At 36.4% G+C, this 14,454-nt stretch overlaps 1 protein-coding gene across 1 annotated transcript in view; it reads left to right on the plus strand.

The window, feature by feature from the left end:
• Positions 1 to 12,679, plus strand: part of LOC139690682 (uncharacterized) — a 149,871-nt gene extending 137,192 nt beyond the window's left edge. Inside the window, exons 20-23 of the mRNA XM_071588180.1 lie at positions 945 to 1,170; positions 2,470 to 2,694; positions 5,878 to 6,275; positions 11,404 to 12,679. Coding sequence (XP_071444281.1) covers positions 945 to 1,170; positions 2,470 to 2,694; positions 5,878 to 6,263 — 837 coding nt within the window. The 3' untranslated portion in view covers positions 6,264 to 6,275; positions 11,404 to 12,679. The remainder of the gene's footprint in view (positions 1 to 944; positions 1,171 to 2,469; positions 2,695 to 5,877; positions 6,276 to 11,403) is intronic.
• Positions 12,680 to 14,454: the final 1,775 nt, after the last annotated feature.

Below are 14,454 nucleotides of genomic sequence, written 5' to 3' on the forward strand. Positions count from 1 at the left end.
AAATATTTTTAGTCAAATTATTTTTGATTTTGGTGAACGAGCAATACATATACAGGTATGTATGTTGGTTTTTTATCCAAGGTGTCTTTCTATGCATTTTTTTAGATGTTAAGGTATTTTTTGGAAAATATCTCCTAGTATATTTTCTTTATTTGCTAATTTTTAATTACAAATTAATAACATTGGTGAACCATTTCAATTTTTATTTTTTAATTATTATTTATTATTTATGTTTTCCAAAATTCTAAATCGGAAAACGATTTTAACTGATTCTCCAAAATGTAAAATGGAAAATTGGTTTTTGAGTTATAAACTGCCAACAGGAGTAAATTAATTTTATCAGTCAAGGTACAGCTGTATCTATTTTGGCAATAAGTAGTAGTAGTTTTATGGGAGGCGACTGACTGCTATGGTTATTTGTGTCATTAGGGATGGATAGAAAGGAGGAAGGGTGGAGAGAAACCAGGCATCAGCATTAGCCTACTCTTAACAAAAGGTATCCGGGGCTCTGCAGTTTTATGTCCCATTCATCAGACAGGAGCTCAAAGTGCTCTCTACAAAGTATCTCAAGTAGGGATCAGGATAGCACTAAAAAATATATGCCATCTCTTTGTGAGAAGCCAGTATGTTAGCCACCACACCATCCCAATCCTGTTGGCAATGAGTCCTTTGAGTTGTGGTGCTACTTTATGATATACTTCTCAACTACCATTCTGCCTTAATTCACACACACACCTTCATCTTGCCTAATATTTCCCAAACATTCTGCTAAGTTGTACAAAACATCCAGTTGTTAAATTATGTACTGACAATAGGGATTGGTATCTATTGTGTCAATGGCAAAAGAAGTTGATTGTTATGACAGAATGAGCTATATAATATTTGATACCATGTTTATTTGTTAATTTTTCATGTCTCTATATTAGAATATCTTTTATTTATAGCATTCATTTGAAGTGTGTGAGGAGGGTACTGTTCCAACTGGCCCTAACCCAGGCAGCCGATGGGCTTGGTGCCTGGCACCAGCTGCCCCAGAGGGTGGCCCTGGTGTTGGAGGTGTTTGGGTCTCTCTTCAGCATTCCGCACTCCTTAGGCTGTTCTCCCCAATCGCTCCCTTCCCCTGCTTGTGCTCTATTGACCTCACACCAGCCGTTGGGAAAATGCTTGCAAGTATGTAAATATAATATTTTGTCTTAAGGAAAAGGGATACTAATACATGTATAATTTTTTATTACACTTGAGACATATTGTATCTTCTTTTTGTCACATGAATCCATCATTAAGGATACAAAAGGCCCTGAGAATCTGTACATAATTGTATCACATTACAAGTTATGCTATATAATAGTAATTACAAATTAAATTACATGTTTGAAATCTGTGTGATGCACATATTCAGGGCGTGACTGAGTTCATGTAAAAAATGTTATATACTCAAATGTGAATTGTATGGAAAATAATTTTTTAACATTAATTGGAGTGGCTGATTTGGATGATCCTGTTATTTCTCCCAATTAGGATTCATCTATTCTAACTTCACTGCATATTTGGAAAATATAAAAGGAAATGAAAATATGTAGTTGGTACTTAGAGCTTAGAAACCTATGAACTACCCTCATAGCATTATCATTGTCTACCATTGTTTATGCTTTACACAATGATCATTAGAGGAGCTCTTATCTAGAAATTCCACATGCATGGTATAGTTGACTCAAATGGTTATATTTAAATGGATGAAAGTGTATTGAGATGAAAAATGGGAATTTAATGGGATCAAGGAAATGAAAATGGAAGAATAGCGATGGACTGGTACATGAAGCAGTATTGAAATACTTGAAGGAAATTGATAGTGGCAAAGGGAAAAGAAATACCAACAGAAAATGGCATTCAAATAAGAATTCATGCCTTTGCAGCAGTATGAGGGGAGATTACATCAGCATCTTCATTTGACCTCTGTCATTGCAATTATTCAATCGCTAAACCTTGATATGCCTTTCCTCCCCAAGCATTAATCCACTCCCATGGCATGAATATATGTGCCCACTCTTGAGCTCCAGCCATCCAGCATCCTCGAGGATGGGCAGATGGGCCAACTTCTGATAAAAGTCATTGTGATACTCCTCTTTGCTCCTTGTATCCTCAGAAGGGATGAACTCAAGTGAAAAGTAGCTGACGCTTATGCTTCCTGAATACACTAAAAGCATTTCGCTTATTGTCTCAAAAGGACTTTGAGAGGAAAATGGGTATGGCATTGTAAATATTTCATGTTTTACTCCTCTTTTGTGGGTGATTACAACTTCCGTCTCTCCTATTCCAAGAGATAACCTCAGCATTCAAATCACAGTGTAATTTTCAAGCCCTGTCTTAAATAAAACAAATTGTTGTAGTTGTTTTGGGAATATATGAAATTTAGAGGCAGTGTATTGTTGGATACTTGATGGTTGATGACTGAATTTATTTTTCTTATAGGTTGTGATGACATTATACGACAGCACAAAGCTGCTTGCTTGAGGGTTACTGCATTGCTTACATGCCAGGACCTACTTTGGGTAGGAACAAGTGCAGGTGTAATACTTACCCTGTCCATGGATCGCCGCCAGTTGCAGAGGGCACAACAACTACCTTCAGCTGGGGGAAAGTCTGGAACAAATCAACCCAGCCAAACTTCAGTCAACCTCACCCCAACTGTAACAGGTAAGAATAAAATCAATGGAAAAATTTTTTATATGGTTAATTTTTGGCTTTTCCAAATCCAAATTAAAGCCATGACTTGAGGCATGCTCTTGAAGCTCATTACAGCCAAGTTGTCTGCTTTCTCACAAATGTTGGGACCCTCAGTGGACCTCTAAAATATTTCAATTAATGAAATTTATCTAAGTATTATGAGGTATATTTTTGGGAAAATGTCCATTAGGCAGAAGTCAGAAGAGTATTACCAATTTTAATGGCGAAGCAGTCAGAATCTTAGTCACTGATTATGATGTTCATTATTATTCTCTGAGCCACTTAGTTAATCTTTAAGTCATACTGGGTTCGTCCGGAAAATAAGTGTACTGAGCTCAGGAAAAAAATTTATTACACTTTTACATATCTTAAGCTAATATTCCTCAAAATAGGACCCTTGTGAGTCGATACACTTGTTCCAGCGGCGTTCCCATTCCTGGAACGCTCCCGCGAAGGCATCATCGGGAACCTCTCGAAGACACGTCGTCACGGCCTCTTTGACGGCATCCAAAGTCCCGTATCGCGTTCCTTTCAAACTCCTCTTTATCTTCGGGAACAACAAAGTTCTCTAAAAAATGTGGATCATTTTTGCAGTGATCCGCAAGTTGTGTCGCGATTTCCAAACGATTGAGTCTTTGATCATCACTGAGCACTTTCGGCACCAACTTTGCACAAATGTTTCGCATCTGTAATTGGTGCCTAATAATCTCGTGCACTATTGTTTTTCGCACATTACACTGCTCTGCTATCATCTGAACACTAAGACGACAATCAGAGTTCAGTACATCGCGAACTTTTCGCACATTTTCGTCGGTGAGTGTCGTTGATGGGCGTCCAGGCCGTGGTTCGTCGTCGACCTCTTCTCTGCCCTCCACGAACATCTTGTGCCACCGAAAGATCATGTTTCTGGACATGGCTGACTCCCCGTAAGCCTGGTTAATCATACCGACAGTTTCGGTAGACGATTTCCCAAGCTTTACCGCAAATTTGATGGAATAATGCTGCTCCAAAAACTTCGGCATCGCGTTCCGCGACGTGGGTCGAGTGTGGAGGTTCGCGTTAACAGAGCTCCTCACTACACCACAGCTCAGAGCCGACTGCCTTTTTCAGCGTCGCTTGCCAACATACCCCCCTCCAATCGCAGCCCGTCAGAGCGGTGCTGGGCATGCCTGGAGCGGCGGGAAAAAATCAGTACACTTATTTTCCGGACAAACCCTGTATGCTGCGGGCATACAATATAAGTTTATATGGTCACGTATTCGTTTCATTCATTATGAATTTTTAATAATGTCTTCATATTAGGCATGGAAACATTTTTATATGGACTACAAGGAAACAGCATATGGAGTTTGTTTGAATTGTATTTTATTAATAGGTCATAGTAATGCAAATTTGACTAATAAAGTTGACTTTAGAAGCTTAAGCACTGTGAAATCCCAACTTAATGTGGACAGAAATAGAATAATTAGTAAAACTTTCACAATTTATCTATAAACATGATGTGTGCTTCAATATACAGGTATCAACATGATCCAGTGCCATCAATTTTTAAGACACTGGAAGATGATACTGACACACTGAAAGGCATAGTATGCTTGTACATAAATTGTAATATATTTTCTTTGCATTCTATTTCTTTCCTTAGTAATGCAAGTTTATTTTGCCAATGTTAAAAAAATTATTGATTTATCACCGGGAGAGTAAGTGAAATCTTGTACCAAAGATAGGGCAGAACTAATCATTACGTTACTTATTCAGAAATGATGTGAATCTGTACCCTTCATTTCAGCATGGAGGATTGACGATGGAGAAATCTCTATGCTATATTTTTTCTCAGATATTTTGTATCATGTTAGTGGATTGCATCGTTTAACTGCTTACTAAATAACTTAAATTCAAGTCTCTTTACAATTTGAATCGAGAATGATAAGCATATTTGTAGTCAGTTTAGCAAGATGATTATTCTTGTGAAACTGAGGAAATAGGAAGCTGTGCAAGCTGCATTAAATATTACTCTGCAGCTGTTAGAGCTGCTGAAGTTAAAGGCCACTAAAACTTTTCCGTCTAGAATTCTTATTGAAGCAATGCTTTTTGTGCCTAAAATATGAACTACTTGTGTCAATTACCTTGTACAGAAGTAATTTAGGGGATCGAGATGGTGCGGGGGCTAACGTACTGGCTTCCCACCCTGAGGGCGCGGGTTCAAATCCCGGCGGTGTTAAATATTTTTCAGAGGTATCTCGATCCCTACTTGAGGTGCTTTGTGGAGGGCACTTTGAGTGAGTACGCCGTCCGTCGGATGGGACGTTAAACTGCGGACCCCTTGGCGCCTTTCGTAAAAGAGCAGGCTAATGCCGACGCCGGGTTTCTCTCCACCCTTCATCCTTTCCTGTCCATCCCCTATGGCGCAAATGACCTTAGCTGTCGGTCGCCTCCCCTTAAAACTACTACTACTACTACCAGAAGTAATTTATTGTAACTCTAGCCAACTGGAAGATCATTTTATTACCTGATGAGTAAGGGTCAACCAAAACAGGGAGAGATGGCAAGGGCATAAGAAGTTGCAGGATAAAGGAGAGATGGGGATTTATTGACTTTGTCTATGTATTGTGAGTAGGGTACACTCTGGGATTTATTGGTTAGAGCCTTTGAGAGTCCAAAAGTGAAGTTATTACATTAGTAAATGAGTAGCAAAACATACTTTAAATTTATTTTAAAGGTAGGCATGTTTTCCATTTATTAAGTAACAACAATTTGAAGATTTTTTCTGTTTTTCTTTGATTTTTCCACTTGTTTTTAAGTGAAGGTTAAATTAAACCAAGATAGATATGTGAGAGAAGGTGATTCAAAAGGGGACCTTAAGCTATGGATTTTTTTTCTATCCGAGCCCAAAATCCGATACTGGGCATTCAAATCAGGATAGGTAAAACAAAGAATGGGATAAGGGCGAGCTAAGCTTGAGCTAAGTTGTCCCAATGCTGTAACTGCTGGGAAAATTTTATCAGGAGTGGTAAGATCCATTTCAAATTCTGGGAAAATAAATTGATTTCAATTTTAAAGTTTAAAATCCATGTGGCATAAGCTACTATGTAAAAGGTTTCATTTTTGGACCAGCTGTAACAGATATCTATGTTTTTCTTTTTTTTTCTGAAGGGCTTCCCCATGGTCACACTGGCCATGTCCGCTTTCTCACTTGTGTTGACATGCCAGTGGAAGAAGGAGCTGACAAGACATGTGATCAGAAGAGTTCGAAATCTTCATCCCTTGCCGGAGGTCTCTCTGCCCTTGTTGCTCCTTCCTCAATCTTGCCTCCAGGCACCCTGTCAGCTTCTCCTCCTCAGTCATACCAAGGTTCTTTGACCTCCCAGATTTCATCAGCCTGGAAGGGTTCCGGTCATTCTGAAGAAAAGCCTACAAAAATATTAGTCATATCTGGTGGGGATGGCTATGAAGATTTCAGAAATTCAGGAAATGGGCCCTCGTCTGAGGTGGCTGGGAGAGAAGATTCTACCAATCACCTTCTGCTGTGGCAAGTGTGAACTACTTCCAAGGTTAGTTAGACTATCACAGTTTTTATATATGCTCCACATTTACATTTGCAAATTCTTAACTTAGCAATTCTCGATTATGTATCACTTTCAGTTATTCACAAAAGTACTCTGTGGGCTTCCCTTTTCCTCTTCCCAGTGTATTAAGGAAGCAAATTGCCTATTGTATTATTCAAATATTTATCTAATCAAATGTAATTGTACATGCTTTAGGGAAAATATATTCACTCACTAGAATGGGCATTTTATCGCAACATTAAGGAGTGTTGTTAGTTTATTCAAAGTAGGGTACAAGAGAAATGAAGTTGTTGCTGCAGCCAGCGAATCATTCCTACTAGAGCAAAGCCGTAATCAGACGTATGAAATAGCGATAAAAATTCTGGCATAGAAATTGGAGACCGGACCAATGCTCTTGCTGAATATTTTTAGCATATGAAGGGCACTATATTTTAGTATTCATATTTTTCATCTGTTTACCATAACGTTATTATAGTTAGATATTTATGGAGTGAGCATTTTATTACTGTTTGTGCAATGAGTCCAGATGCATACAGGTACCATATACTACCTTGATCAAAAAGTTCCCGGAATAACCACCGTGTGGCGCTCCCATCGTTCCGATTTGAGTTCTGTTTTTTTTTTGTTAAATTGGTACATCTGTTGTTGATATTCCCTTTAAATCTTAGTGTCATAACTTGACATTTGCAAAAGTTACGTAGCCAAGAGTACATCTATCTCCGTGTGTGTTGGCGATTTTTTACAATTGCAGAAATGGATTTAAATTTGCAACAACGAACTTGTATTAAATTTTGCGTAAAAAACGGATTTAGTGGCGCACGGACGTTGGAAATGTTGGAAAAGTGTTTCGGCAACGATTCTCTAAAAAAAACGGTCGTTTACCAGTGGCACGAGCAGTTCAGAAGTGGTCGTGAGTCAATCGAAGATGATGAACGCAGTGGCAGACCATCGACATCGAAAGTCGGTGAAAAAATTGATAAAGTAAAAGAAATGTTGGTCAATAACCGCAAATTAACCATCAGAGAAATAGCGGAGGACTTGGACATTGCCTATGGATCCGCCCAAGACATTGTGGTTAATGATTTGGGTTTCCGTCGTGTAGCAGCAAAGTTGGTGCCAAAAGACCTCAATTTCATGCAAAAAAGAGACCGTGTTGACGTCGCAAAAGACATGATTTGCGAGGCTGAACCCGATCCCACATTCATCAAAAGGATCATTACTGGAGACGAGACGTGGGTTTATGAGTACGACACGCAATCCAGACATCAGGCAAGTGAATGGCGTTCACCAAATGAGCCGAGACCAAAAAAACCACGTCGTTTTCAGTCAAAAAAGAAGGCAATGCTGACGGTTTTCATGGATTACAACGGTGTAGTGCATCATGAATTTTTGCCAGAAGGCCAGACAGTAAACAAAGAGTATTATTTGGGCGTTATGAGACGTTTGCGTGAAGCAATTCGCCGAAAGAGACCAGAAATGTGGGCAGAAAACTCGTGGATTTTGCACCATGATAACGCACCGTCGCACAGTGCTATCATTATTCGTAATTTTTTGACGAAAAATGCAACAAATACCATCCAACAGCCACCGAATTCACCTGATTTGGCTCCCTGTGACTTCTTTCTGTTCAATCGAGTTAAAAAACCATTACGGGGAACGCGTTTTAGCAGCCGAGAGGAAGTAATGGAAAAATCGCAGGAAGCACTGATGGACATACCGAAAACCGAATATAAAAAATGTTTCGAGGATTGGATCAAGCGCTGGCATAAGTGTGTTGCAGTCGATGGGGATTACTTTGAAGGGGACAATATAGATTTAGATGAATAAACTTGTATTTTTAATTTTCTGAATAAATTCCGGGAACTTTTTGATCAAGGTAGTATTTCTAGGGTTAGCATAAGCTGTTATACCTTGAAACTTTATGAACCAATCAAAATGCTACAAAAACAATAGATAGGATATTAATTTCTTGGTTTAATTATTAGTATTTTAAATTTTAAAATTGACCTTTTTATGGAGGTTTGTTTAAATGAACATTGCTTTTGCTACAAAGTAAATGAGAACAACTCTTTGTATTGTAAATATGAAAAGAATTTATAAATTATTACCATGATCTCATTTCAACTCATAATGATTATCCTTAATCTGTGCTTAGTATTAAATAAATTTGCAATATTGCTGTATTCATCGAAGGGCCAGCTTGACTACATCACCAGATGAAAGAAGGCAGTTCACAGGGATCTCTTCCTGTATAGAACAATGAGATTTCTTCTAGTAGGGAATGAGAGTGGGTGACAAATAGGTGCATGCAGAAACACTCATGAATGATACCTAATCACACCATGTGTTATGTTTGGAAGAAGAAACAATGCTGCTCCTCAAAGATCTTGGAAATGCTGGTTTTTGAGAAAAATAATTAGTGAAGATAGGCTATGCTAATCTCCTGACCAGTTTACTTAAATCTTTTACTTGAATAACTTTTATTTTTCCTCATTAATGTATGGTGAATTATAGCCTCAAAGATTGAAAGTTCTTTACAAACTGCATCAGGATGCACGAGAATGTATTAGAGGAACTTCTAATGCTGATCACCACTTTCATTAAGAAATGAGACACCACCACGGGAGAATCTATTTCATCCCGAGTAGCACTTGCACCTACATTTTGGTACCTGGATACTTGAAACATATTTCAGGGCCTCTCATATTCAATAAGGATTGCCAAAGTACTCTTGTTGAAGTTGTAGTCAATAAATACTTGTTGGTGCCCAATAATCTCAGCTTTCAAATGCAAAATTTACTGTCCAGTGAGTTGTTTATGTGGAAAGCTTTGTCAGAAAAATTTTGCACTCTCTGTCAAAATTCTTATTAATGGTTGGTGCTCTAAGTTATACTATGAATTGCCCATGAACAGATTGCTGCCCTGAATGATGCACACAGTGTAATCACATCAAAAATCATATCAAATCAGAAAAATGGTGCTAGTTTTCATTTGTAACTTTCAGTTCTGATGGTTCAACGTACAGTCACTGCTGTTATCATCATGCTTAAATTTGTTCAATGTTGAGAGATACTCACTCTTGATGTTTGGTTGTTCTTCTTAAACGATTAAGAATATACCAGCTAATACTGGCAACTTCTATGGATGTTGTTAATGGAGTTAATTAGTCATTGATCAATGAATATCACCATGAGAGTGTTTCGTTGTATTTTTAGTGATGCATTATTTTGATGGAAATGGATGATTTGGGATGTTCATTTGTCACTGGTAGTTTAAAAAAACATTTCTTCCTAAGATATTCCTTAAGGAATTGGTTTTTCGTAACTTAGAGAGTGGAATAATTATGTAGCCAGTCTGTTATGGTAAACTCAATAAACCATGTATTTATCAAGCTGTAATATTTTCTGTCACAGCTCTTTAGTACGCACCCATTTCTTAAACTCTGTAACAGGCGAATGATTTTTACTCTCTGAAATTGTTGCATTGAAATGCATATTAGCGGATGACTATGTTAAAAGTCACTGTTGCAGCATCTTCCGCAGTTTCTTGGAACCATGGCCAACTACTAATTGCATTGAAGTTCTCCTCACACAAGTGTTGGGCTAGTTTTTATGCTGTATCATGTATTTTGGATTCCATGCTTTTTTACTCCACTGATTATTTATGTGCATTCCCCCCTTGGATAGCCTCTTGCTATCTTTCAACTTTCCCGAGCATAATTTCCTGAGCCAACTTTCCATTTGTGGACATTAATTCGATAGATAAAATTGATGTTAGTTAGTCTTCTCCATTTTCAGATGGAATAGTGTCTCCAGTGATGCCATCCTCCCATCAGAAACGTTTGCATCTAATTTCTCAAGACCATGTTTAATGATCAAAGTAATGCTTTCTTTTACTGCCATTCTTCTTCAGTGCCCTTGCCAACTGTTGCTTTATTTTTTCCACCACGAGTTCCCATAACCATTAAATATCTAGGTATCTGGAGAATCATGAAATTACATGGAAAGAATTGGCTGTCTACATGTATTTTAAATACAGGTGTTACATCTGCAAAACGTGCTGAGTTTAGGTGAACATATGATTTATGTCTTATGTTGCAATATTGTATCATAATTCCATATGTACGGTTGGAAGTTGATTTAAACTGTATAATTTGTTTAAACCATACACTTAGAAACTTTCAAGCTAAATGCATATTTTGACAGAGTATAGCAACGCTGCTTCTGGTGACCCCATTAATAAGCCACCTGCACTACTCACTGGACTGTGCAGATTGAGTGGGAGTCTGGAGTAGCTAGTTGTAGATTAGTAGAAGGCAACACTATTGATATTTTTAAAATTCAGCCTGATAATATAATTTTTTTTCAAAATTGTGGGTCAGTCCAAGTTTTTCTACACTCAAAGAATCATGTAGTGGAGGGACTTGAAACTGTGAACTGGTTCACTGAGATAACTCTTTAAGCCAGAAAAAGCTCTGAACCTAGCTGCTAAAACCAATTACCCACACAAATCCATGTGTGGCGATAAAATTCCTGGAAGAATAGCTTTCACCGTCATGCACAAATGGATGGGCAATGAGATGATTGTTTTTTATTGGACAGATCAGTCCTAGAGGAATGGTTTGCAAGTCTTGAGAATGCAAGAAATGACATGGCTCAGAGCTGTAGTCAATCCTCCACTTTCCTGAGCAGATTGAAAATCAACACTTTTCCTAAGTGATAGAAAGATTTCATAAAATAATAAATAAGAGATTCTACCTCTTTAAGTGAGTAGGCAGAATGGTAAATGAACTAATGTCTTGAGTGGAGGACTCCATACTCCAGTGATGTTTCTTCTGTCTTATACAATTGAAAATAATCCTTTTTTGATTTATAGGAATGAATATTTTCTGACCACTTTGCAATGTTATGCAGAGATGTAGTTCACTTTAAATCAATGTTTCCCCATACTGAGGTTCATTTTTTCTCAGTTTTCATTGTATGTTTTGTTATTCATTTGCCTGAACTTATTTAACTTCATGTTCCATATATTCCATGATACTATTATATAGTTTGCACTAGTCTTTGATAATTGTAGTATATGATCTCTCTGATGCACTCAATATTAATTTCAGGTTCAGTTAATGTGCCATGATTTCCATACTTTCTGCTGAGGTGCTTTCTTTATGGACTCCATGTCAGGATCTCATTGCTTCTCTTGTTTATGAGTGGTTGTCTATGAGGCATGACTGATGCACTTACGCAATGTTTTGGTGGAATTAGCCCTGGTGGCATTGTAAAGAGTGAATGAATTCCCAGGAAGGTGGAGCTCTTTGGTGGGATGTCTATAGCTAAAAAAACCCACTAGCTCCTTTTGGGATACAAATGAGTCAATGGAAGACTTTAAACTGGCATTTTGACCAGTTTTCCTAAAGGTTTTTATATGTTAAACTTGACCATTGTTCATCTCATAAAATTACACGACTTAGGATCATTAAGTCCTCTTGTTCTTGCCTTAAGACTGAAAGCTTTTGCAATTGCTCTCTTTAAGTCGTGTCACATTCACATTGTAAAAGTGGACATACAAATGATGAGTGGTCTTAAATGAAGGACTGAATTGATCCTTGTCATCCTGGAAAAAAAGCTTTATTCAAAATTTTACTGTTCAAGGTAAAATTTATGTTTATAAGTTAAAATTTTCATATTTTATCATGTCCTTAAAATTTTTTTTAATTAAGAGTTTGTTGGGTCTAATAGACTTGGTTCTCAGCCTCTTTGCATTAATATATTTTTTTAATAGTCATTTGTTTGCAATATTGGTATAGGATGATTTAATTAATACTATCTTCCTATATTAAACTTTTCACTATTCTCTGAATAGATTGCTTCTTGAGCATGAACACTCTTCTTAAGTTTTAGTATATCGAAACAAGTTAAGAAATTTTGTCAACAAGCTCATACAATTTCATTTGGCAGCTTTTATGAAACACATATTTTAATTAATTTAACCCGTAACTTTCACCCATAAAAAGGTATTGCTTATATTATATTTCATGGAGTACTTATATTTTTACATTATGGCTGCAGTATTTTGTGAAATTGATGGTATACTCCTTTGGTGAAAAACGTAACTTAATTGTTGAGTTATACTTAAGGGGTAATTCCAATTCCAATGTGATTTTTATGGAAGTGTTTTTTTTATTTATTGGAGTATATGTTGATGTTTGTAGAAAGTTTACCTCATGTAATGTTGTGGTTGTCTGGATATGTTCTGACAACTTAATCAATTATAAATTGTATTGTTTGGTCATTACAATTCTATTTCAAGTCATGGTTTGTTGTCTTTAAAAAGAGAGTTTATCCATGTTTTTTTGTGAATTTTTGTCAATAAAATGATTGTTCTTGGCTGCATCTGATGCTCAGATTTCTATGGCATCTCAATGGCTTGTGGTTAAGTAGATAATTTCTTGAGCTCTGAAATGCTTATAAAAAGGATTTTTAATTTTCATGAATGGTATCAGTGTTTCTCATTCTGGATTCTGTGGTACCTCAGGGATAAATGGATATTAGTGAACAGAGATTAATGTTAGAGAAACCCTCTGTGGGAACTGCACCTCACAACCTGTGGAGGAATGTATCAGGGTGATACTGGCATTCCCGAGTTTTTTGAGGTTTTTTCCTTTCCACAGAAATAGGAATGGAAGTTGGGAATTTCCTATAGGTCAGATATCCATCTGCTGGCCACGTTGTCTCCGTACACTAGCCTTAGAAATGCACTAGATTTTTAATGTATTTAAATGAATGAAGTTTGATGAGAAATTATTTTGGATGGTAGGAAATCTAATATTTCTATGACCATAATGTATTCTGTCTCTATATTAGTAATTTCAATAAACCCCATATTCAGATAGGAATAAATAATCCAGTACTTTTATGGTGTTTAAAGAATGAGAAGCACTGATCTCATTCTCTCAAAAAGAATTAATGCTTCATGAAAAGTTTTAAATAAATATTTACATTTTATAATTTTAAAAATGAAATCATCGATTTACAATCCAAATTGATATAATTAGAGATTTTTGAAAATGTTATACAGTAAAGAGGATACTGTGTTCCCATTTATGTATTAATTGTAATGAGTCCAAAGGGAACTAATTATTTATTTTATAAACAAAGATTTTCAGTTATATACTTAAAATTTTTCTTATATGAACGGAGGACAAATTATTTACTTAGTAAAGTTTTCCACGAGACTTCTAGATATAAATATCTATTTTTAATTATCTCTTATTCAAATGAAACTATGAAATATTTTTTTTACTATGAGAGCTCAAATTTATACTTTTAGTTTTTCCCCTTGGCTCATATCAATATGTTTGCAAACCATTCATTAAAACCTTTTGTGATTATTCATTGGGGCAATAAGGAAAAGTAAACTGTGGTTTTCAAAGTGCTATTCTTGGTTTAAAGATGATTGGGTTAAAGCCAAAGGTATGTGATATAATTTTTGTTGTGGGACTAATGTATGAAATCAATAAGCACTATAACTTTCCAATTGCTTTCACGTGAAAACACCTTATCGAATGATTTGTTTTTATTCAGTACCTTTTTGGATTTGATAAGTTGCTGTTTAATTAATGAAGATCTTTTGATCTTTTTCCCTGCACAATGCTTCCCATAGTTTTGTGCTTGTTTCAAAAGAAAGTCTCTTAGATTAATTATGTTGAATATAAGTTATTGCAAATGCTAAATTTCAAATCCAAGCTTCTTTACTTCATGTTTTAATATCAGTTTGCTTTCTACTTCAGTGCAGTCACTTTTTTACCCCCTGGTCTTTGTGAGCAAACTTAATTTTTTCATGCTTGTAGCATTAATATAGCAGTGCAGCCTAATGGAATAAAATAGGCAATATGGATTACCAATGTTAATGTAGCCCTTTTTGTGTAAATTTGTCATGTCTAGATTGGTGGTGAATTGACAGGGACTCATAAGGAAACTTGTTTATTCCCATTGGTGTAAAAATTTGTTGATATTTTTGTTTATAGTGGCAATCTAAAGGAAGATTGATTGTAAAAGTAATATTACAGGTGAGCTATCGTTCATTCGGCCTACATTAATATTTAGTGATCACCATAATACTTTCATGAGATCCCATCGACTCATTGCTGAAGGGAAGAGGGTGTGTG

The sequence above is a fragment of the Hetaerina americana genome, unplaced genomic scaffold, assembly GCF_022747635.1.
Source record: "Hetaerina americana unplaced genomic scaffold, ioHetAmer1.1.p SCAF_3, whole genome shotgun sequence".
Classification (NCBI taxonomy): Eukaryota; Metazoa; Arthropoda; class Insecta; order Odonata; family Calopterygidae; genus Hetaerina; species Hetaerina americana.